The following is a 22,212-nucleotide window of genomic DNA, read 5'->3' as shown; positions in this document are numbered from 1 at the left end:
GGAGTAGGGTGTTTTGTAAAGTCTTACGATGGATAGAAAGAATTCGGATCTTCTTCCTTCTGAGTTGTATAGTTCTTTGGTGTTTGGATGGATGGATTGGATGAATGAAGGGATGAATGGGTTGATAAGTTAGAGGTGGTGGAGGTAGTTTGTCCTTTAAATCTGCACATATTCAGGAAAGAAGATTGTGACATGGATAGACTAGAATGAATGAAGATATACCATGATTATAACTGATTGTTTTCTCACTAGCGATGGCGATATTGAGAGACTTAAAATGTGACTGAATAACTTCTTGAATTGAAGTTGATTGGAGCTTTGCTATATAACTAGGAATAGAGTGGAGGTTTAAGGTGGTGAATGTGGATTTGATCTTATGAAGATACAATATTACTCCGTTAATCAACTCTATCGTTACAATTTAGGGAGCGGACTAGTTCCCGGAGTGAGAGTAGGGCTCGAGGCGGCATAGGATATTGGGGAGGAGGGGTGTCTGAGTGTTGGGTTTGCAGTTTCTTGGGAGGGAGAGATGGGATTAGAGAGAGTGGGTAAGTGGGGCCGAGGAGGGAAGTGTAAATGGAGGGGTGTGGTTGATTTGTTGATTTGGTTTAGTTTGATGGTGAGTGTGGTGTTGAGGGAGGGGAGGGGAGATAGAATGTAGGACGGGGGAGGGAGGGGGAAAATGATGGGGAGGATAAGGGAAATGAGGTGAATGGTGAATGGTGAATGGCGAATGAAGTAAATGAAAGGGATAAAGGAGGTGTGTGGTATGTATGTGTGTGATGGAGAGGGAAGGTACGGGGGAAGGGAAAGAGTGAATGAGAAGTAGGCTGTGATTGGGAGGGAGATTAGATGGAAGATATGTGAGGAGAGAAGGAGATTGTGAGGATGGGGAGGGGAGTGAGAGGGGGGTGAGTATTGTTGGGGGTGGATGAATGGAGTGGATAAGAAGGGTGAGAAGGGTGAGCTGAGGGGTTCCTCGGTGTTGGTGGGGAAGAGGATCGAAAGGGAGGGGAGGGGAGCAAAATGGGTGGGGGCTGGGGGTTGAAAGGGGTGAGATACTAGGGAGGAGAGTGAATGAGAGGGGGGAAAGTGAGAGGGAAGAGGGGAGGAATTCTTGATTTGTTGGGTTTGTTGGATGGACTTGTTGGACTTGTTAGATTTGTGATTTATTGATATTGTTGGGGAGCTGAGGTTTGAGGGTGTGATGTGATGGGATGAGAGGTTCCGAATATAGTATTATTAGATTTATGATATCGGGGTGGATTAGATGTGCAATAAGAGGGTTGGTTTGCTTGAGGATTAGAGTGGTGAGGGAGAGGGAAGAAATTCTGGATTTGTTGATTGGGTTTGTTGATTCTGTTGAGGAGGGTAATGTATGTAATATGATGAGGCGAGCGTTTCCGAATATAGTATTGTTGAAGTGATAATTGAACGGATGTTGGGAGCGCAATTTGTTGAGGAACCCTCGTTTGAGAATTCTCCACTTGAGTCTCGAGCTACGAGACACTATTTCCTCTGGATGGGTGTAGGTTTTGTTGGGGAGCAGTGAGTGGTATCACCCTTCAGTTATATCCAGATACTGAAACAGTATCTCTTTCTCTGTTCTCGAATCTCATTTTCGTGCTCCTGTTAATCGTTTTCTTGTATGCTGAGGGCCATGGACTGCAGGATTATATCACGAGTAACGCCCTCAAAAAGGTGGGGGGTCGAGACGAGAGAGAGAGGGAGAGAGAGAGAGAATAAGTATTGTGGATGGGCAACTTGCGGTGGATTGGATGTGTAACGAGAGGGTCTGTTTAGGGATGCCAGGAGGAGGGGGGACTATGGTGAGGACGATAGAGGAGGATCGTCGAGTGGATGATGTAAATAAAGTTTAAGGGTGTGAAAATAAGGTTTAATGGGAGTGAAGTGAAGTGAAGTTTGTATGTAGTTTCTACAGCTATTCTTTTGCACTTTCTTGAGGGTTTGCATTCATTAGGTAGATAATAAGACGAGAACTTATCGTTTCATCAAAAGAGGAAGGAATTGTATATGATGGGTTTCCAGGTTGAGAATCTGGGGATTAGAGGCCGAATTTTGAACGGATACATGTTGAGGTCTTCCCAAGCTCTTTTTACGAAACATCTTTTACATCCGCACGTATAACCTTCACTGGAAGAATTATTAGTGGGTTCCAAAAATCAGTGCAGTATTTTGATCGCTTGTATCCAATGACACCCGTCCACTCATACAAAGTATTTCTGCTCTTTCCACTCTCAACTGACATAAAACTCAACCAGCAAACTCCTTCCTACAAAGCCGGCCATAACCATGACAGTATAAGCTTGTTCGACTCATGTCGAATTAATTGCCACTTCCCCAACCCTGCGAACGGCATAAACACTCCAGTTAATGGATGTTTTGTTTGGAAGAAATCTATGTTCCCTGCTGCTACTTGGTAGGATGAACCTTTATTCATTATCTCCCCCTTATGGATTCAATGGTCGTTTCATAAAAAGTGTACGCTTCATGAGTATTACTGACTGTTGCCCAGTTTCTTCCAAGCATTCCATTTCTCGCCTTTTCGCAAACACATGTTTCAAACAAAGTACAGCATCTTTCACTTATACCAGCTCTTGAACGCGGTCTCTCTAGTTTTATATTCCATGAAGACCTAGTTTCACTCGAATTGATGATTCTGATATACCTGGTCCAGACACCTAGGATTGCTGCAAATTACCACGATGTGCACTGCCGCACGTCTTGACTTGGGACTTCCAAGTTCATTCGATGTCCACTTGAGCCGTCGCGCCGAGTGGAATTCTTCACTTGAGGCGGACATATTTTGGCACTATCATCCCGAAAAGCGTAATATATATCTTCATGCACTTCATCAGTGCGTTCGGGCGGGAATGTTACACAATTATATCATGATTTATTGTTGCTTTTTCGTTCACACGTGGATAGCGGATCTGATGAGGGAATACTTCTTTACTCGTCCAATTGCCCAATGTCCATTGCCCCCTCCCCCCCCTCTCCCCTCCAAAAACAAAACACTCACAGAAACCAAAAACAATTGCTTTTTCTCGTTCTAGATCATTTCTCATGTGTTTTCATTACTTGCATACAAACAAGGCTATCCCTTTTCCCCAGCATAATGCTGATACTGTCCGAGGTTTGCCCTTCAGCCAATCGGCGATAAGCGCAAGTTCACTCCATGATTTGAAACATCATCCCCTTCAATATTCACATCAGTGAATGTGAACACTGTGAACACCTTTGACAAGAATTTCTTAACCACAGTAGATCATCTATGGAAGATCCTGAAAATCCTGATTTCATTGGAGCACAGCTCCCGCCGGTGGGTGGAGAAAGACACCCGGACCTTCAAGTCGGTAAGAGGGCATTCATTATCATGCAAATGAACACCACCATCACATTCATCGGTGCCCGACGTACAAACACGATCAACATAGTGTTAAGAGACGATCCGGATTGCGGCACAGGACTTCACTTCGTGGATCCGACCAATTTGACCCGTGTGGTGGCAGCCATATCCCAAAAGGATCATCTCATAATTGCCAGCCCTTGTTGGGGCCTTGTGAGGCGGACACAGATCCAAATTACCTTTTTTCTCCCACCAAAATCATACGAGTTGCATGTTGTAACGGACAAAGGCGGCGTGTGCACTTGCGTGTCTGTGTGATGGCCACTGAACAAGTGATATTCGAGACGAGATAGGGCGTTGTTTGACGGGTGACCCTTGATTATCCCAGTGGGTCTTCGGGCGATCTTCCACTTTGGTTGATTGGTTGGTCGGAAATCGGGATTGATACGATTTTGACAAGATTGATGTGCGCAGGGGACTTACAATTTGAGAAAAAGCTTATTTCGTTCGCTCCAAAAAACAATTCTCTTCCTTTCTTCTTCTCTTTTTGTTCTGCACATTGATGGACAAACAACAACTCACCAGCATGTACCCATTGAATCGAATCCTCAATCGGGGTCTTGATACTTAGGCTTTGAATCCCCGTCTTAGATTCTGGCCGTGTGCCAGTAGCGTGCATACTTGTCTACTGCACCCCCATTTGCTAGTGCTCTTGCGGACAGGGCGAATCTCGATATTTCACCGTGCTACTACTATGGCAAAATAGATGCCATTAGCTAATACCTAGTAAGGGGCAGGCACTAAGAATTTTTTTTCATCAGCGTTGCAACATCATTGTTTATTGACCGTGGATGATTCAATTGAGTACCATTGACATCAATGGCGGCGGTCTGTATCCTTGGCATGTTCGGGCTTCGCTATTTACTAAGAGGACGTAACCTTTTTTTTTTTGACTAAAATCAGTAGCAAGTTCACCATGTAGTGTCATGGTCATGCTGGTTTTGAAACAAAAAATAGTACACACTAGCGGATATGGAATATCCTAATTAGTACTTAGTCGAGTGATCTACATCAAGTCCCGACTCTCGACAGTATTAAGCTCCGGGTTCTCAACTAAGGCTTGGTTGGTGAAAATAGGCAAAAAAGAAAATGTTCGTGGAGTAGAAATGTCAAGTGACTGTCCGTGGCATGCATCGTACCAACTGTCACCGGAGATGTTGCCGGAGATATCAGAAAATAGAGTTGGGATCTGCCAAATGTTTTCCTTAACATGTCAAAGCAGTTCAAGGCGGCATGGAATCAGACAGTGCGAGATATTCTTCATCTTGAATCTCGATATATGTTTCTTTAGGGGTATCGTATCGAACGTTTCTTGGCCGCATAATCTGGGAAATTTAAGGGAAAGCTCAAGTTGATCGTAAACGTTCGGCGAGGAGACCCTCTCTCCCCCATGGGATTATTCCGCTCCGCCATTGTTGATATAGCACTAGTGAAAATAGTTGAAAATAGTATTCGCTTATATCACGAACTAAAATAGTCCCAGCATCTTCTCAACCGAATCACAACTTCTCAATTAATAAACATGGTTTTCGCAATTACAGTACCTCACGTTGATTATCGTTAACTCATTGTTGTCTCATGATCTTATTGCTTTTCAATTCTACTCATCTGCCAATGACTATTTCATGTGACTCATTCTTGACCCCAGAAATTCTACTTACACTATATCTCGCCATGCATCCAACTTACCGAACACTTTGACAATTTACTACGACCAATGTGGTCTGATTTTTTGCCATCGGAAATTGACTGACACACTCGACACACCGGTAGTTAATTAAAGTCACCAAATGACAGGTTGCCAATCATTTTGACCCTCAGTACCGAAGCTTGTCCTTTTCCTAACCCTACGCGGAAATAAATCACGGTGTCTAGCTCATGAAATGCGTGTGGGCTTTGACCCTCTCTGCATCTAGATAACTCTAGTCATTCTACGACATCCATCTCAAACTCAAAACAGAGACTATCGATTGATAGAAGGTTAAGAGAAGATTGTCGAATAGCATTTCAGTGGATTTGCGCACAATAAGTATACGCTATCCTGTACTAAAAAATTCTGACAGTGGCTTTTCAGGTACTGTGATTTTGTAACTGAGTAGCTACTCAATGACAAATAGTGATGTCTGTCAGTCTGCCAAGCGCTTTTAATGGCGCCTTTTCTTTTCCTAGTGGTTGGTACGATGATGAAAATGGCGTTTGTTAACTTTTCTTTTTTGTCATGTCATGTCAAGTCAGGTTTTGGTTAATTCTTTAGGACAATCTTCTTCAGAGTTAGGCCCCATTTTTTGCACATTTCAACAAAGCACTGCCATATGAAAATCCTCATGCAGCGAGGGCTTTTGCAATGATATGAATGGTATCTATATATAAAAAATAAGCTCAGCCAGCCCTTGCAGTCGGAGAATTTCCTGGCTTTCGCATCTTGATGCTCGGTGCTAGTAATGTATAATTGTACTTATATGCCGTGAGCGAACAATTAGCAAAGTACCCACATTTGAGGCCTAGACATCACATGTTAGCGAAGGGCTCGTATAGAAAACTCAAATGACAATGATCCAAATGTATTGATGTCTGACTGCAAGACTTCAATGACGTATTGTATTTTTTTTTCTGATTCTTCCTCTTCTATGTGGCTTCCATGCGGGTGGGGTGTTGCAGATTTGAATCTGAGACAACACAACATGTACTATACCACAACCACGCAACAGTACATAGGACATTCTACTACCCCCTGATCCTTAGGAATTAACAGCGGAGAGGACGAATACCACGAATACCGGTGAGTAGAGGAATGTTTGAAGGTTGCCTAAGTGCGACGAAGTGATTGACTTTGAAAGCGGAAACGTGGAAAGTGGGCATAAAGTTGTGCAACGTTGAAAAGCGGAATACGGATATAAATATATGCGAACGTGAATGTTTACCCGAATAGATTACTAAGAAAAATCTAACAAGGAATAGATTGAGCGAACAAGTGAGCGATCAATGTGGGTATGCATGCGTGATTGAAAGTGGACGCACGGCACGAGAGATTTTCACCCCAAGGCAAATTTCCTGGGGGCTCAATGTGTGTGTGTGCGTGCGTGCGTGCTTTCAGTACAATGTACAATACAAATACTTGATTTAATAAGTGTGATATGTAGATAGATATTCATTATAAGAAGCGAAAATATAGTAAGAATTAAAAAAACATTAACAATGATGCTTGCGTGTGATTCTACACCAGACTGATAGTCTGTGATCCGACTCCGCTGTGCTCATGCGAATTCGGTTTCATCGAATAACCCAAATGTACAAATATGGTATCTGTTGCTGTCCATCCCAAATCCAATATACCCATGTTGTCATACATATCCATGTGATGCTCAGTGTGGTTGTCTTCCCTTTCACTTGTGAGAAGCATGAAAACCCCCCCAAATCCAAAATCTAATTTAACAAGAGAAGTCGTAGAATTAATGCTATACAAGTGCAAACATAAAATAAATAAAAAACTGAAATTAAGAACAAAAACCGAACACAACTTCTGCCTTGCTAGGTAGGTCCTTCGCTTGAAAAGTCATGGTCGTTACAGAAAAAAAAAGTGCGCCTTCAATGCTGCAAAATAGAATAAAGTTAAGAAACGAAGAGAAAATTATTAATAATGTTCTTGGCTGTGACGCTCTTCCTGGCGCGAAGGCCATCCTTCGTTAAAAGCAGATGCGGCTCTGGGACTTAGTCCTGGCTCGCTGTTGCAGAGACTCATGGGACTCTGTCCCCCATCTGCAGAGTGCATTCGGTTGTGATGCGACCGGGCAGCGTTTTCTGCACGAGCGCTGTTTTGAAGAGCGGGCAATTTACGACGACGGGCGTTGATGAACCAGTTGGAGATTTGGTCTGGGTGCTTTGTTAGTATGATGTGTAGGAGAAGGATTGGGGGTTAGATGGCTACTCACTCAATTGTAGGCCCGTTTGTCTCATCAATAATTGCTTTTCTTCTTCGTTTGGGTATGGATGTTCGAGGTGGTTGATGAACCAGGTTGTGAGGATGTCTGTGGTGGATTTTGGGAGGTTTCCGCGACGCTTGCGGGGTTTTGAGTCGCCCATTTCTTGGGCTTGGTAGGGAGATTGATTGTAGCTTCCTGCGTGGTGTCTGTTGGTGAATGGGGTTTGGCTTGGGTGGTGAGGGAAATTTGCAGGTTGGGGATAACCTTGGTCTCGGGGTTGGTGGTAACCGTAGTCGGATCGTGAAGGAGCGTATTTTTGTTGATGGTATGAGCGGGAAGCCTCCAATGCATACTCGTTTCTCGGGTACTCATTTATGGGAGGGTATTCGCCATGTGATCGTTCTGCGGGATTTTGAGAGTACGTTCGTTCGTAGGATCGGTCGGGTGTGGTAATGCTTGGAAGGCTTGGGCGGTATATCGTACTCGATGGCTCAGAGATGGGAGAATGGAATGGTGGTCTCGAAGTGTGGTGATCTTGATTTTGGGCTCTGCGTTCTGGAATTGAGAGAATGGGTGGCTCTCGTCCAGACCTTGAAATATAAGGACTCCCATGACTAGAATGAACTCTGGACTCCCGACGAGCATTCGAGGAAACTGGCGAAGAGTTTGCACTGTGGTAACCGTAGGTCGCTGTCATTGGGCTTCGCCCACTGCTGACTGACTGATATCTCTCCCGTTGCTGTTGGCTTTCCTCGTCGTAGTAATCGTCTGATAATCTCATTCTCTTGTTTGACCCAGGAGATGTGTTTCTTTCTGTTTTGATGGGAGAAAATGATGTAGCATGTCTGTACTCGGATTCAATAGGTCTTTCCTGGCTCTCAAATCCAGCAAACATCTAGTTGGAGGTCAGTACTGTCCTGAAAGGCAAGCGAGAAGATTCACTTACTGTTCGAATAGATGGAAGTGATTCCCCACCATTGGCCATGCGTGGTTTTGACCTCATCTCTACAGGTTCAAGGCCACGCCAATCCGAGCCAGAAAATACATGAGGCCTCTGTAGTAAAGCCATGGTGGAATGTGTATCCCGTGGGTTGGTATCTTGCGTGTAAGATTGTTCTGGTGTGTGAAAGTTCATTTCAAAGTGGTTGCCCGATATGGCTCTGTGGAAAGAAGAAAGATATATAGAGAGCGGTATTGGTTATTCTTATATGATATTAGTGAGAGTATAACCCGATGACATTAATGGTTGAAGTATGAAATAAAAGTGTGAAGGATGATTTAATTGTAAATAATTGCCGATTCCAAGATTTATACCAAGATGTCCAAACTCTCAAAGTTCAAACTAAAGAATTCGAAAGCTGCAACTGCCTAGTTTGATGACTTACCAAGACAAGGACCAAGACTAGATCGACTACTGTAAGTGGCAGAATCAAACCCAAATAACAGTTTCGTAAACAATAGTGCTTCCAGAACGATAAGTTTTATGGGTATTTTCCTTAGATGCAAATCTATTATGTTCTAATGGTAACTCGAATGGTTCCCGAAAGCTGGCCTCGGATTAGACTATAACGACTGGTGACGTTACTCTTGCAATTCTGAGATTCAACTAGGAATATTTGATGGCGATATTGGTGAAAAAGGGAAAGAACCGAAATAGAGTTCTTGCAATGAACCGTATGTAGATTTGGTGTGTGCGTTGTGATAAATAGTAATCCCACTTTAGCTCGAGTTGATATAAAACATATTTTGACTTTTGAAAAAAATGGAGTGAGGACTGAAGACTCTTAAGTATAATAGATTAGTTGAAGAAGGAAGGTAGATCAACGGGCCGCTGCACAGCTGCCGAAATGGGATTTCCATAGAAGGCTAAGAGGATGGGAGGACAGGATCAAAGTGTCAGGGGTGTTTCCCACAAGAGAATACCGCAGTGTCAGAGGTGGAGCTAATGTCCGTCCGAGGTTTGTGCTTTGGTAAAGAAGGGGGTAGGTGAGGTTAGGATAGCCTCGTCGATGATGCTACATGGAATCTGCTTGCGTCAATCCAAAAGAAAGAATAAGAACGGTTATAACTCAGTAGGTGTCTAGTGTGGCGTTTCCCCTGGATAGTTCCAAAAAGGTTCCAGGTGTATGAGTTGCGAGTAATGGAATGAGAGCTAAGGAACCCTTGACATCATGTAGGACTGAAGTTTTGTGTGGTAGACTCTATCTGGTATGTACTTTTGAAGAAGAAGAAGAAGGGTGAGATACAGAGATCGTGTTCGCTGCAATGGAGGAGCTGCATCCCACGAGCTAGGTTCTAAGTCAAGTGCCAGCGTCACGATGCCGGGGTCTTTTTTACACTTACGCTCTTCAACCGTGCAGCTCTGCAGCCGCTATATTTCCCGGTGGAAACATTCCATGTTATTCAATACCGAGCAGGGGAATGTTCCAAACCTGCAACTTTGCTGCACCTTACCGAACGAATGATGAAGGTCAAGGTGACAATTGACAATTGAAGGAAGACTTGCCATTTGATCGAGTGTTTATTAGTTAGTATCATACACAAACAAACTCATGAGGAGTTTTTGTTTTAGTTTTTAGATGTCCCAGCATCCGTTGATATTGTGTCCTAGTTGAGTAAGAAGGTTTATGGGTCAGATAGATTTCTTACCCATTATTGCTTAGCCGCAAAGGTTAAGGGACATTCGGTGATAGCTGATGGATGGAGACTTGTATCGAGATGATGTTCAATTTGGCAGGTTTGATGGTCGATGGTCATAGGTGGAGTTCCTTCCTGGTCAGTCTGCTGGTAGGTGCTCACCGTGCTCCTCTTTCTCTCTGTCGATTGTTGGTATGTGCATTGATTCTTGAACAATCTATTCATGCTTTCTGGGATCAGCCTTGTCTTGTGTGTTTCCCCTCCTGTCTGCCCACATATCAGAATACGACTTTAAAAATGTAATATCTGTAAGGATCCCTCTGTGGCTGACCACTTTTTTCACCACTTTTTTCTCTGATTAATGTATCTGTTGTCAACCTTTCGAAAGTCTTTTGGAGAATCCGTCTAGTCTAGTTTGCCCTACCCCGAACGGAAACTTCGACTCTGCATGGATGGAAGGAGGGGAGAGATCATTACCAAAAAAGACATTAGAATTTTCACATACAGCTAGGCATTACTACTTGAATCACGGTGAACGGTGAATGATTTGCTGAAAATTTTGATGGCTAAAATTAAAAGCACGCGGTTCTAGACCATAATGAGTTATAGTTACGGGAATACCTACCAGGCCCTCTAATGGGGAGGTTAATTTATGATTTGGGGTTAGGTAGCCATTCCGCACTGTAACTAGCAGGGCTGGTAACACGTCTCTAAAGTCATTAATCTATGAAATCCACAATTAGAAAGTTTACGAGAAAAGATACTATAATTCGATATCTCACATAAATGAATTTTGATAAAACTTTAAGTTTGTTGTTATATATAGGGAATGGTAAACCAGAGATATCCCGACGCATCATACAGCATCATTGACGTTGAAACAGAACATCTAGTACAGCGTCTAGAAGATATTGGGGCTCAGTTACTCCTGGATTTCTACTTCCTTAGGTTACGATAATGAGCTATCTAACCATCTCGCAGACCGAGAAATGTTCAGATATCAAACCAGAAACCGATGAAGCTTAGCTGGAAATCATTTGAAGTACAATAAAGTTCGAAATACAAAACTTGCCCATGATTCCCTATAATGCCTCGTTGAGAACGCATGTCTTGCTTCTGATCGTGCTACTACGATATATTGACCGATTGGACCGAGGCTACAATTTGCGGTGACACAGCACTAGCTTCAGCAGAATGAATTCATAATGTGGATGACCTAAAAGCTGAATTCATGGAGATCAAATCCCCCTTCCGAGCGAATCTGTGAAAATGGCAATACATAGGGCAAGACATCCAAGGGTAATCTGCCGGGTTCTAGGGAGTAACTTTGAGATGTTTGATTAGCTCACCATTCGTTTCAACTACTACCGACCCCCCCTCGCAAGCCACGACGTTCAGGCAAAACTGACTGGCTTATTTCTACCAGTGACATGATCGACACCGGGAGTTGATGATTTTCCAAGAGATCCTAGGGCATGAATGGCGAAGAGAAGAATGACAGCTGTACGGAACAGGGACATTTTGATGAGCCGAGAAAGCTTTGGCGATTGACAAATAAACTGCCTAGATCATTGTCAAAGATTTATTTGGGGAAATTCAAATCGCCGAATACCCACCAGTTAATATACCTTTGGATTTGGGATAAGGTACTGCGACCTATCACTATTGCTACTGCTTACGCTTGCAGGATGCAGAACGATGGGATCTTGCAGGTTTTTCCTCTCTGACCCGAGTGACCCGTCTGCTTGGGACCAACCATAACGATTTTTCTAATTGAAATGAAAAATGAAATACTTGAACAGCTGGAAGCCGATAAGCACCCTCGATGGCACGCTGTCTAAATTTCTCAAGGTCAAACGGATCTGGGTGTAAGAGTTCGTTTGTGATTCATCCGTTCTTCTCCATGTAAGAGAAACGTCAATCTTGAAACTATCTGACAAGTGACACAATTCTCGCAAGGAAATCTCAATATGGCATTTTTCAATTCTCAATGGGATTCTTGGGTATAGGGTGTAGTAAAATTTAGCCACCAAATTTCAAACATAACCCCCGAGCTCTCCGAGATCGTGGGGCTCGGTTATGGCTTGGGGCATTGACACGACAGATAGTAAGGCCCGGATACTTTAGTTCTTTCACATACCGGTTGGCAGGTTTGATGCTACAGCAGATGTGCAGCCCAGACGACTGGCTGGACTTATACGAAGACCTTCTTACGGCATTGTCATCGACGTTACGAATCGAGATAGATGTCGTTATGGTTGGGTAGCATGCATAGTCAAACGCTTCGCCTAGTCACTTAATTTGTGAGATTTATTAATATGATATTACAGAGGTTTCTATGGTCGTGTTGGGCTATACCACACAAAGTCCCTTCAATCGTGATGATCTGTGGGGTTTGTTATAATGCAGTTATCAATTTATATACCCATGCTTGATGTACCTGCACCTGGCCGTATAACTTGCATTTTTGGAGAATGTACACAAAGTACTAGGCAAGTCATTTCCTGGAAATCTTCTTCTGTTTGCTATCAATACAGTGAACTACAGGAGGTAAGACATGTGATCATAACATACTGCAGCCATCCTTATCATGATTCTAGTATACCAGAGATACTTAGCTACGGCTGGAGATGTCATGGCAAGTTCAGATGAAATATACCATAATTGCAATATTTGTACAATCTTGCGAATGTCGTCTTTCCGAGACACCATGTTTCTGGAAATTCGTACTGATCCCTCTCAGTATTTTCGGAAAGTAGAAGTCAACGCAGTGAAGTGCAAATTGCCATGGAACAATAACCGACTTCTCGTGCTTTAGGTTAGTTTGTCATGCTTTCTGTCCTCCGGATTTCCTTACTTGCAGCATCTTGTGCTTTATTTGGTTCGAAGCATCTAAGCCACAATTTAACGTGGAGGGGCCATGAGCCGCCCCTCGAACCCGTGAAACAACCAGAGATCTCAAACAACCTAGATCCAAGCAACCCTCAGTGTCACGGCAAGAAAAAACATCCAAGGATATTCGAGGATGCTACCCAAATGGCAGCGGGATTCATGGGTTCCATAGTGCAAAGTGTCATCACTTCAAATTTTGCAACGGGTGTCAAGGAAATCGCTGGTGTTTCCAGAATAGGAATATCCAACGAAACTTCGAATGGTTGCATGTTGGCAAAGGAAACATATATATGCAAACTAAAGCATGCCAAATGGTTCATCGGGGAATTATCTTACACGGACGGGTTCTAAGACCTGACGGCCTTCAGAACTGAAAAATACCTGTCTCTTCATGCTAATTGTGATATGCTCACACGTTCAAGATCAGAGAACCCTTAACTAATTCATCCTAGACCATCCAATCGAAAGCTTCAAAGCTTTGCGATTGGATGTCATATCTGCAACTGTATGCACAACTGCTATGTGCAACCCCTCCATCTGTCAGTCATGAAGTTAATTCACATCAGCAGCGGCACCTTTCCACTGACAGGGAATTAGGACCCTGGTATGTACTAGCAACAACATTGGTTGCTCTGGTGTCATGGTTGTATAAGCTCGCCACCAAATTGTTGTGTGCAGAAATTCGCAAGAATATCTGGAAAAGGAAATGCTGACGCTTATTATGTAATCTACTATGCCCTTACCCGGAAAGCTGCCTGTGCTGTACTTCTACGAGAGTATAATTTTATGATACAAATACACCAACAGCCAAGTTCAGCCAGCATACGGAAATGATATCTATACAACATTCAATCCGGAGGGCGCAGGTGCAATTGATCAAGTGTAGTATGTGCAGTATGGTGTGCGGGTATGGCCGTGTGGAAATTCCGGGATTCCTGGAACTTGCAGCCGGAAAAGAAAGCCTGAAAGTCACAACAGTACAGAGTACGCAATCCCCAATTGACTGTAGGACGTAATCTTCGTTTGTACTGCTGTGATTACGTTGTGTAATCGCCCACAACCTCACCAACGGTCAGTTCCAAGATCCTCAACTTTACAATACCGCTCCTGTTCAGTGCCATGCACAAAGCACCATCAGGCATTATCACACATTCGGTACAGAGTAACCCTAAGAATGTTCCACCAAATCACAGGACTTTACCCACGAGCTGATGTCCTCGAGACTATCGCACCTTCGCCAATCTAAAGCGAGCGGAAGCCAGCAGTATTGGGAACATCCGGCTATTTACATATCTAATGTGCAACAGAATTGGCCCATCGAGTCCACATCGTTACCGGCTCGGGGACCTAAAAACCGAGTAGACGGCGCAGCACATCTCGCTACCTGTCGCTAGCCTTTAGGGTAAGTGGTACAGATACTGCCAGTCTTGCACGCAGCTCGCCGTTCCAAAACCAGTTCATCGGGATCTCATGCTCTTGTGGTTCCGACTTTTGAAATCATACCTCGGAACGGGTATATAGCTGATTGCTAGAAATTCTCTCCGATAGCTAGTGTCTCACTTTGATAAACAACCATTCAAAGCTTACTGCACACGTCGATTTCCACTTCCTGCAAGATAGCTACGAAGATGTAGTGGTTTGCTTCGCCTCGTGGATGCCATATCCAGGAACGTTGCAAAATCAAGGGGTGCCACCCAATGAACACCAGCGCGATATCTTAACCTTTTCATCTTTTTCAATACTGTATGAGTTTCAGTAAGAGTTACTGCAGTCATCAATCATGATTTCCATGGTCCCCACGCGATCATAATCCTTCGACATGGTTCTCATCTAATTTTCCTAACCAAGATCAGAAGTTTATTTTGGAAAGTTAATTATATCCTATTTGAAAGAAAGCTGTGTCCCTTCTAGAGGATAAGACCCTGAGGGCTACGATCTGATCGCAGCGCCAATGAGCCTCAGTATACTAACATGTATATGGCAAATTTACCCGATACTATCAAAACCAAATATTCTCTCAAATCCGAGTCGAGACCGGTCCCAGGATTAGAATCGCACGATGATCCGAATGAGGGGGCCGGTTTCATTCGGCCCATTAAGGTGTGAGCTGCGAGGACAATCTCGATACATTCCAATAAAAAGCCAGAATATCCTGGGAAAAAAAAAGCCCAGGCATATTAGATCTCTTCAAGCACCGCCATCATTACTGTATGGTGTTACATCATTCAGGGTCTTTTGCATAGTATAGCATGCCAAAACTCGATTTTCAATGGGGTTTCATTGATGCGCAGCGAGCTCTCTCGCTATGCGAAGACAATATTGCCACCGTCATATGATCATCATCATTATTGGTTCCCTATCTCAACTTTAACCAGGGATATATCTTATATTACCTCCCTGAACTTCATTGCTTTCTTACCTTTGCTACGACTGGTCAACTTCGCCATCACCTTACTGCATATATCAGACTGGCATGGAACCTGCAACCCCTCGAGAGCAGTATGCAGAGGATCTCTAGTATACGACGAATATCAATGTTGCTGTAGTATTCTGTCTGGTCCTTGCCATTTTCATGACGACGAAACAAATGCCAGGCAGGGTTTATACCCCACGCTGGAGTTGTATTCTAGGTTTTAGCACACTTTACATGAGAATATTCTAGGATCTTAATCCTCATCTCCGACAACTTGCATGCATGCTCTGGGCCCTCTATATTGTCTAGTTTCAATGACCTTTAAGTAGCGATATTCACCGGCTATAACATCACTTTCGACGAGCCTGAGAAAGACTATTGCTCTTGGAGAATTATTCGGCTCGGATAGTCTTTTACAACGCCCTTCCGGCGCGTTATGCTTTCGTGACAAACAAAGATCTAGTCTTGATCTACACAAAGATTGAAAGTTTGTCCTGCTTCTTACATAAATTTTTCACCTGATTCTGAGCCTCGAGGTATCCACAAGCAAAATAAGTACGTGCAAGCTCTCACCCCCCCTTCATTAGCTCCTGTCAGCGCTCCTTCTGGACTCTTCGACAGATCTGTGCAAACGGAAAGCCTCCATCAATCAACAAATAGTGGGGATTACAGTATCTACGCATTCAAGCTTTTCGTATAATCTCGTATAGCATCACTTGTTATTATCGCTTCGTTCTAATCGCTGAATATTTCCTTGCCATTCGAGCCGAATTTCCAATTTCACATTATAAACCTTTGCCGGCAAAGCCAAGATTTATGTCAAACTGCCAAAATTCGTTATTAAATCTCAGTGCCGTCCGCTTGTTTACTATCACTTCATGGCTCTTAATTAGTGACCTTTAGTTTTCTTAGCTTCTGAATTTATGCATAGCTCGGAGGACATATCCGAGATCAGACACTACCAGTATTTGACAACGGATTACTTTCTTCATCAAGTAACTTTCACCGTAACATGATAGACTTCCAAAGTGTCCATTAATTTTAGGGCTGGATGTGCTCAAGTTTGTCTAGTCTTGAGAGCTAGGAACAGTGGGCCCGAGACTGTCAGTTCATAGATTACACGGCACGATTTCATTTCGTCATGAACTTACGAGTCATTAAAAACATACAATTAGCGCGGCAATTTAGACAGGGCGTTCAGAAATAACGATCTACCCGTGTCGTGATTCCCCTGTACAGGAGTTTCCCACGTTTTCGGTGAATGCCAGTGTTTGCGGTCCCCCACTTTTGAACCCTCATATAATTCTGGCTATTATGAACGGCACAGAGTATATGTATCTTTCAGTTAAGTGTCAAATGAAACGGCTGAGAAAAAACAATATAAGAAATCCACGAGTACCGGATTTGTTCGGGAATCTCCGAGCCGTGCTGGCTTAACGGCAGAACGACTTTTTATGGTCCCATTGGTCCCTTCTTTGAATAACTTAGGCCACGCTTAGCTATTATCTTTTAAAGTAGCTAGACATTTTCTCATTCTTCGTCGATTCTAAAGTGGAATGATGATCTTCAAGAAGTGCAACCAGATACTCTGGAGGCTTAGCCAGGTCACTACTGTGAGCTAAACAAGCGCGAGGCGCCATACGAATATTTGATGTCAGTATCTCCGTTGATTTCAAATACAAACATGACCAACGCTTCACGATAAACAGAAACATCAACAATCAAGAGCAACGACTTAACAAACTTTAAATTGATGATCTAAGTGGTCTCTGATGTCGATCTCTTGAATGTGGAGAAGTGGCGGTCAGCTTCGCTACTCCTGGAGAGATCTACATGTCACACATTCTCATGCATCTCTGCACCCAGTAATTATGGTTTATTGAGGAATACCGAAAGTTCTAAACTTTAAAGTAAGATTCTAGTCAAAAGACTAAGGGCTGGGGAATGGGGTCGCCCCTTGCCTCCGTTCATGCTATCGATGGTGGGAAATGACATTATGATCAGATTACAAGTAGACAGGTTGAGATCTGAAAAGTATAGTCAGTGCTATACTGTGATGAGATGGTGAAATAGAAGATCATAGCCACATACACATTGTGTAATATTCTTTGAAGTCAAAGGAAGTATACCTGGCAAACCCTGTGATCCCGAATTTTCGGGTCACCGTCTTTCAGGAACCTCCTTCTAGTGACCTCGAAATCTGCACGATGCTTGCTCTGCTGAACACTCTCGTGAATTGCCAACGATTGATTCACTGATTGTCAGGTTGAAGGATCAAGTGATTCGCCATGGACATGGAAATATGGATACCGGGTTTTCGAATTGTGTCGGTGGAGCATACGGAGCAAACATTATCACGATAACCGCACCAGAATGTCTCAAAGTTAACCAGTGTGGACGTTCTCATGGTCACTGCGTCGTCTGAATCAGCAGTGATATTCCCAGTGGTGTATTCTGCTGATTAATCTTCATCGTTTCATTCAGAACACTATTGGCGTGTCAAATTTTCAGTAGTTTCCAGCCCCATGAAAGCCATAAGATTACCATCCTCTTCATCGCATCATAGATTTTTGCGAATGTCAGAATTCAACACTGAATTTAGAGAATAGTGTTGGGCTTGTCAACAACCTGATACACTCCTTTGCCTATTTGGCAGTCCTGTTCCTGGAAATGTTCTATCATGGAATATATTTTGTCTTCTAGCCTCCTGGAAATGAGAACTAAGATTAATGATTTACTTGTACGGCTAAGATATGCATTTCTGTGCAGATCGTTCTCGATCAATTGGAGTAGTAGAGCAGCAGAGTCCAAAGTTGTGATTACATGATATAAAGGTCAAATGCTTGAAGTAATGTAATCTGGATCGGCAAATTACAATAGCTTAGCCCAAAGGCAATTGCTAAATGCTTGCCATTGTTCTCAAGTAATCCAATTCTTTTGGAGAGACACCCATTTCTCTGGGAGTGTTTACAAGCACAGAGTACAACGGAACGGTGAATCGAATAGGCATCCAAGATGCACAAACAAGGGGTCCCGCACGTATCTACATGTCTGAGCTGGTATACTGCAAGCTTTGCGGAAGGATATCTTTCTACGTCGAAAAATAGTGAATGCTTTGAGTTTTTGCCGCAGCAACCTTTGCATGTCCAGCAACTGTTGTTCTAGCGCGGACTAGCCATCTTTCGATTCATATTTGCTGAACAAGCAGCTAAGCCTTCTACAACTGCTCAAAGATCTGATCTGTAGTTTCTTTACGAAATGCTCAGATAACCGAGGTAGTGACTCCGATTATCCCAATGCGATGTCTCTAAGCAGGCATCCAGTTAAGTTTTAAGCGTGGTACCTTACTTCATGTCATGGGTCAATCACATGTAAGTTCCTTCTTAACAACAGTCAAAGCAACATGAGTACGACGAATTAGCACAATACGGACCAGATTTGACTTCGAGATTCAGGTACTCTTTCTTTCACCGCACAGCTTAAGCATATGTAACTTTCAATATTATGCATGTGTCATCTGTTGTAAACTATGAAGTCTATCACTCTATGTACGTGAAGAATCACAGGGTGCTGTAAAAAGAAGTAACCTTATCTGATTGTCCCTTGTATCCATATCCCGAGAATTTCACCTATGTACGAAATATTTCTTCGACCCGGTTTCGCAAATACTAACACGCTGTTTGTTGATACCCTGGAGCCAGTCTCGGGAATCATCCCGCCATTGATTGCGGTGTATCCATAGTATTGTTTCAGGTTGAAATTTCCATCATCTTATTCAAAAACATGACTGGTTCATTCAGTTTTCACATGTTACCCGCGGATTCCACGATGCAAAATTGTATGGAATCTTCCGGTAATGTAAGAGCCGTGCTTTTCTGAAATTTACACATAGCTTTTCCCTACTCCTAGAACTCCCCTTACCCGAATATACAAAGCGCCACATGACTGTCTCACTTTGTCAAAAGTGTAGGGAAAGGTAATCTACTCTTCTTATTCCCAATATCACCGACATGTGAAAGTGAGAGCTCTTTTGCCGATGAATGGACTATCATCAGATTGATCAGATTCACTCTCATTGATTTTTTCCTGGCTATCATTTACTTCATGTCATGTATCTTTTAGAGTTGCATAACACATACGAGTTCTTACTCATCTAATTTTCCCTTTAGAATCTCATCCATGAAAGAAGAACAGGTGCACCATGTTTTCATGTCAACTGTAACTGAGTAATTTTTTTTACAACGATTTCTGAAGTCCAGAAATAGATAGTGAAATTGCTGCGAGATTTTTTGTTGGAAATAAGCATCGAGTTTATCTCATACTTATAAAGATCGATGGAATCGAGTAATAACCTCGATCCGTAGTGAATCTTGTATATTTGACTTGGAAATGTATATTCCTTAGGGACACAAGTTTAACATGGCAGTCAGGCTGGTTGAAAAGACGTGAAAGACATAAAAATGCATAAATAAGGTGGTAGCAGTAAATCCTCGATGGATTCATTTTAACTATAGCTAATGCTACACTGATTATGCGATGCATCTATGCGTGTCTAAATGAATGGAGTAACTGGGGAAAATAAATAAAAACGCACTCCTCACCCCCGCCCCGGATGACTCCGAGTCTGCTGTGATGAGGTCCTTTCCTGTCCACTCTTATAGCCCGCGATACCTGTACTTTCGAAGACGACATAAAAGGATATATCTGATTCTAGGTAACCAATAAAGCTTTATAATTAGCTCTACATTCATTTCTATTGTGTAATGTCAAAGCATGATCTCAACTAAAAATTACGTGTGCAAAAGATATGTCGAACGTTATCATCAATATTTGCATTTGGATTCTTGGAAAACCCATCAACATGGGGGTACTATACTAACGTTGCATGAAATGACAGGTCAACTTGAAAAGACCGTCTTTTAACAACCCTAATGTTCATTCCCCTTCTTCTGGCTCTGGGTGAGCATGATTATGTATGGACGAAGCAATGAAAGCTTCATATTTACATGAGCCTGCCTCTACTTCCCTTCATATTCATTATCATCTAATCACAACCCTCGGAGAGCTTACTCCGTCGCATCTCAAAGATGGCAAGGACGGATGTATTGCTAAAGCATTGTTTCCAATTAATACAACATTTGTAACCACCTGGGCTACACTCTAATCATAAGGCAGTGTTGATTTTTTTTAGCTTTCTAAAAATTTAGTATGCTGAGCACTAAAATGGAACCTCGGGTCGGAAATTCAGTCTCTCTTCATCTGGCATTTGACTGTTTACATTTCTAGAACCAACTTATGTCTGGTGTGCTCATCGATGCATCTCACTGAGAAAGTCATCAGTAAACCGAAAATTCTGCAATATCTCTCAACTATTTTCCAGTATACCGGAATACTGTTAAATTCGTATGCACCCCCATGATGAGAATGTCGTTCCTCGAAACCATCACACGTACTCTTGGATTTCCCTCCTAGATCACCGATATATCCAAGAACTATCTTTTTGACATGTGGGAAGAATGCAAGCTACAGACGCGTGGAATGATACTAATACAACATGTGGATTGGATATTGGGACGGAGAAGGAAAGGAATTCGAGAAGGATAGAACCTCAATTTATAACGCAGCCAAGAGACAAACAGAGAATGAACAACTTCTTTTACTACACCCATAAGTTTCAAGCGCTCGAAATTCTTGATTCATTCCCAAGAACTGAAATCAAGTTTAGTGTACCAATTTATCAAGATATTAAACCTAATTCCGGTCCTTGGAAATCATACACAAGAGAATCCTTACTTGACATGCTAAAGAGTCCCCCAAACCCAAAAATGATACCTAGATTGTCACACATGCATGGAAAAATAAAACTCGAGATATTAATCATCAACAAAATCAGAACTATAAGCAATATTCACTTGAAGAGGCTGGAACATGTGATTTTCAATGCGAAATAGCTTTTTCCTATTTAAATCCTGATCCAAGCACGATCGATTAAGAGTGAGATATGAAAACGATGAAGTGAATAAAGTAATTCCAGAATACTAGCCTCCAAAACGACCAAAATAGATGGGAAAATTCGTTTACACGCGAGATATGTTCCAAAGAACTTCTCCAATTCCATATCTCCTCATCCCATGTCTATTCTCAGATTATATCCCATCGGGTATCTCACTGCTCGATACAAAAAAAGGGAAAAAAACATCCATCTCCCTCCTCCTTCACCTCCTCCTTCACCTCCTCAAGGCCCGACTGAAGCAAAAGAGTATTTCCGAATCCGGGAATCGAACCCGGGGCTACTCGGGTCAAGATACTCCTTAATCGATTGAAGAAGAAGAGAAATGAAAGCGAGTTATGTTAACCCCTACACTAATTCGGAATACTTATTATGAAGGACCTGTTCACGTTTGAGTGTATGAATGAATCAATGAATCATAGACGAACGAGGAGAAAAGCGAAAGCAGAAGATGCATGTGGAGGTGGAGGTGGAGGTGGAGGTGGAGGTGGAAGAGTTTTCCTTAGGTGAAGAGGGGTCCGAGGGGGGGCAAAAGATGATGAAGCGAGGAGGGGCTGATGATTGATGGTGATTCGGTGGCTGTAATTAATGAGTGATTTCCGTGAAGAAGTGAGTGAGAAACCCCACATTTAAGGAAATGGATATCAAAAAGTTATCAAAAAAGCCATAAGGTAAAAGTCTGGCCTTCCTCTCCTTGTTAGTAACCTTTTACCCCCAAAAGACTACCTAATAAAGTGTCCAAACCATGTATATATATACACATACGACGAGTACATGCCTCTGCACTGATTGATCCCTTCCTACCCCACCTTCAACGCTCAAAGCAAAATCCCCCAAAAATTCAAGCTTCACCATATCCATCCTCTCCATCCCCATCCATTCCAATCCTCAAAAAGCAAAAGAGATGCGT

General features: G+C 42.7%; 5 protein-coding genes across 5 annotated transcripts; 2 read left to right on the top strand and 3 right to left on the bottom strand.

The window, feature by feature from the left end:
• Positions 1-2,726: 2,726 nt before the first annotated feature.
• Positions 2,727-3,688, top strand: EAF01_008643 (uncharacterized protein; the record flags this gene model as incomplete). The annotated part of the gene is made up of 2 exons (XM_038916899.1): positions 2,727-2,878; positions 3,289-3,688. 2 exons carry the CDS (start codon positions 2,727-2,729, stop codon positions 3,686-3,688), a joined length of 552 nt encoding a protein of 183 aa, XP_038767293.1.
• Positions 3,689-7,061: 3,373 nt separating this feature from the next.
• Positions 7,062-8,485, bottom strand: EAF01_008642 (uncharacterized protein; the record flags this gene model as incomplete). The annotated part of the gene is made up of 3 exons (XM_038916898.1): positions 7,062-7,300; positions 7,360-8,245; positions 8,297-8,485. The coding sequence occupies 3 exons, from the start codon at positions 8,483-8,485 to the stop codon at positions 7,062-7,064; spliced, it is 1,314 nt and encodes a 437-aa protein (XP_038767292.1).
• A 2,896-nt stretch (positions 8,486-11,381) lies between these two features.
• Positions 11,382-11,746, bottom strand: EAF01_008641 (uncharacterized protein; the record flags this gene model as incomplete). Its single annotated transcript, XM_038916897.1, has 2 exons — positions 11,382-11,550; positions 11,667-11,746. The coding sequence occupies 2 exons, from the start codon at positions 11,744-11,746 to the stop codon at positions 11,382-11,384; spliced, it is 249 nt and encodes an 82-aa protein (XP_038767291.1).
• A 639-nt stretch (positions 11,747-12,385) lies between these two features.
• On the bottom strand, positions 12,386-12,761 carry EAF01_008640 (uncharacterized protein). Its single transcript, XM_038916896.1, has 2 exons — positions 12,562-12,761; positions 12,386-12,505 (listed from the first exon to the last, which is right to left on the bottom strand). The coding sequence occupies exons 1-2, from the start codon at positions 12,697-12,699 to the stop codon at positions 12,485-12,487; spliced, it is 159 nt and encodes a 52-aa protein (XP_038767290.1). The 5' UTR covers positions 12,700-12,761; the 3' UTR covers positions 12,386-12,484.
• A 55-nt stretch (positions 12,762-12,816) lies between these two features.
• Positions 12,817-13,230, top strand: EAF01_008639 (uncharacterized protein; the record flags this gene model as incomplete). Its single annotated transcript, XM_038916895.1, has 1 exon — positions 12,817-13,230. One exon carries the CDS (start codon positions 12,817-12,819, stop codon positions 13,228-13,230), a length of 414 nt encoding a protein of 137 aa, XP_038767289.1.
• Positions 13,231-22,212: the final 8,982 nt, after the last annotated feature.

Source organism: Botrytis porri (genome assembly GCF_014898465.1).
Source record: "Botrytis porri strain MUCL 3234 chromosome Unknown BPOR_012, whole genome shotgun sequence".
NCBI lineage: Eukaryota > Fungi > Ascomycota > Leotiomycetes > Helotiales > Sclerotiniaceae > Botrytis > Botrytis porri.
The sequence above is the reverse complement of the archived record's forward strand: the minus strand, read 5'-3'. Positions and strand labels throughout refer to the sequence as shown.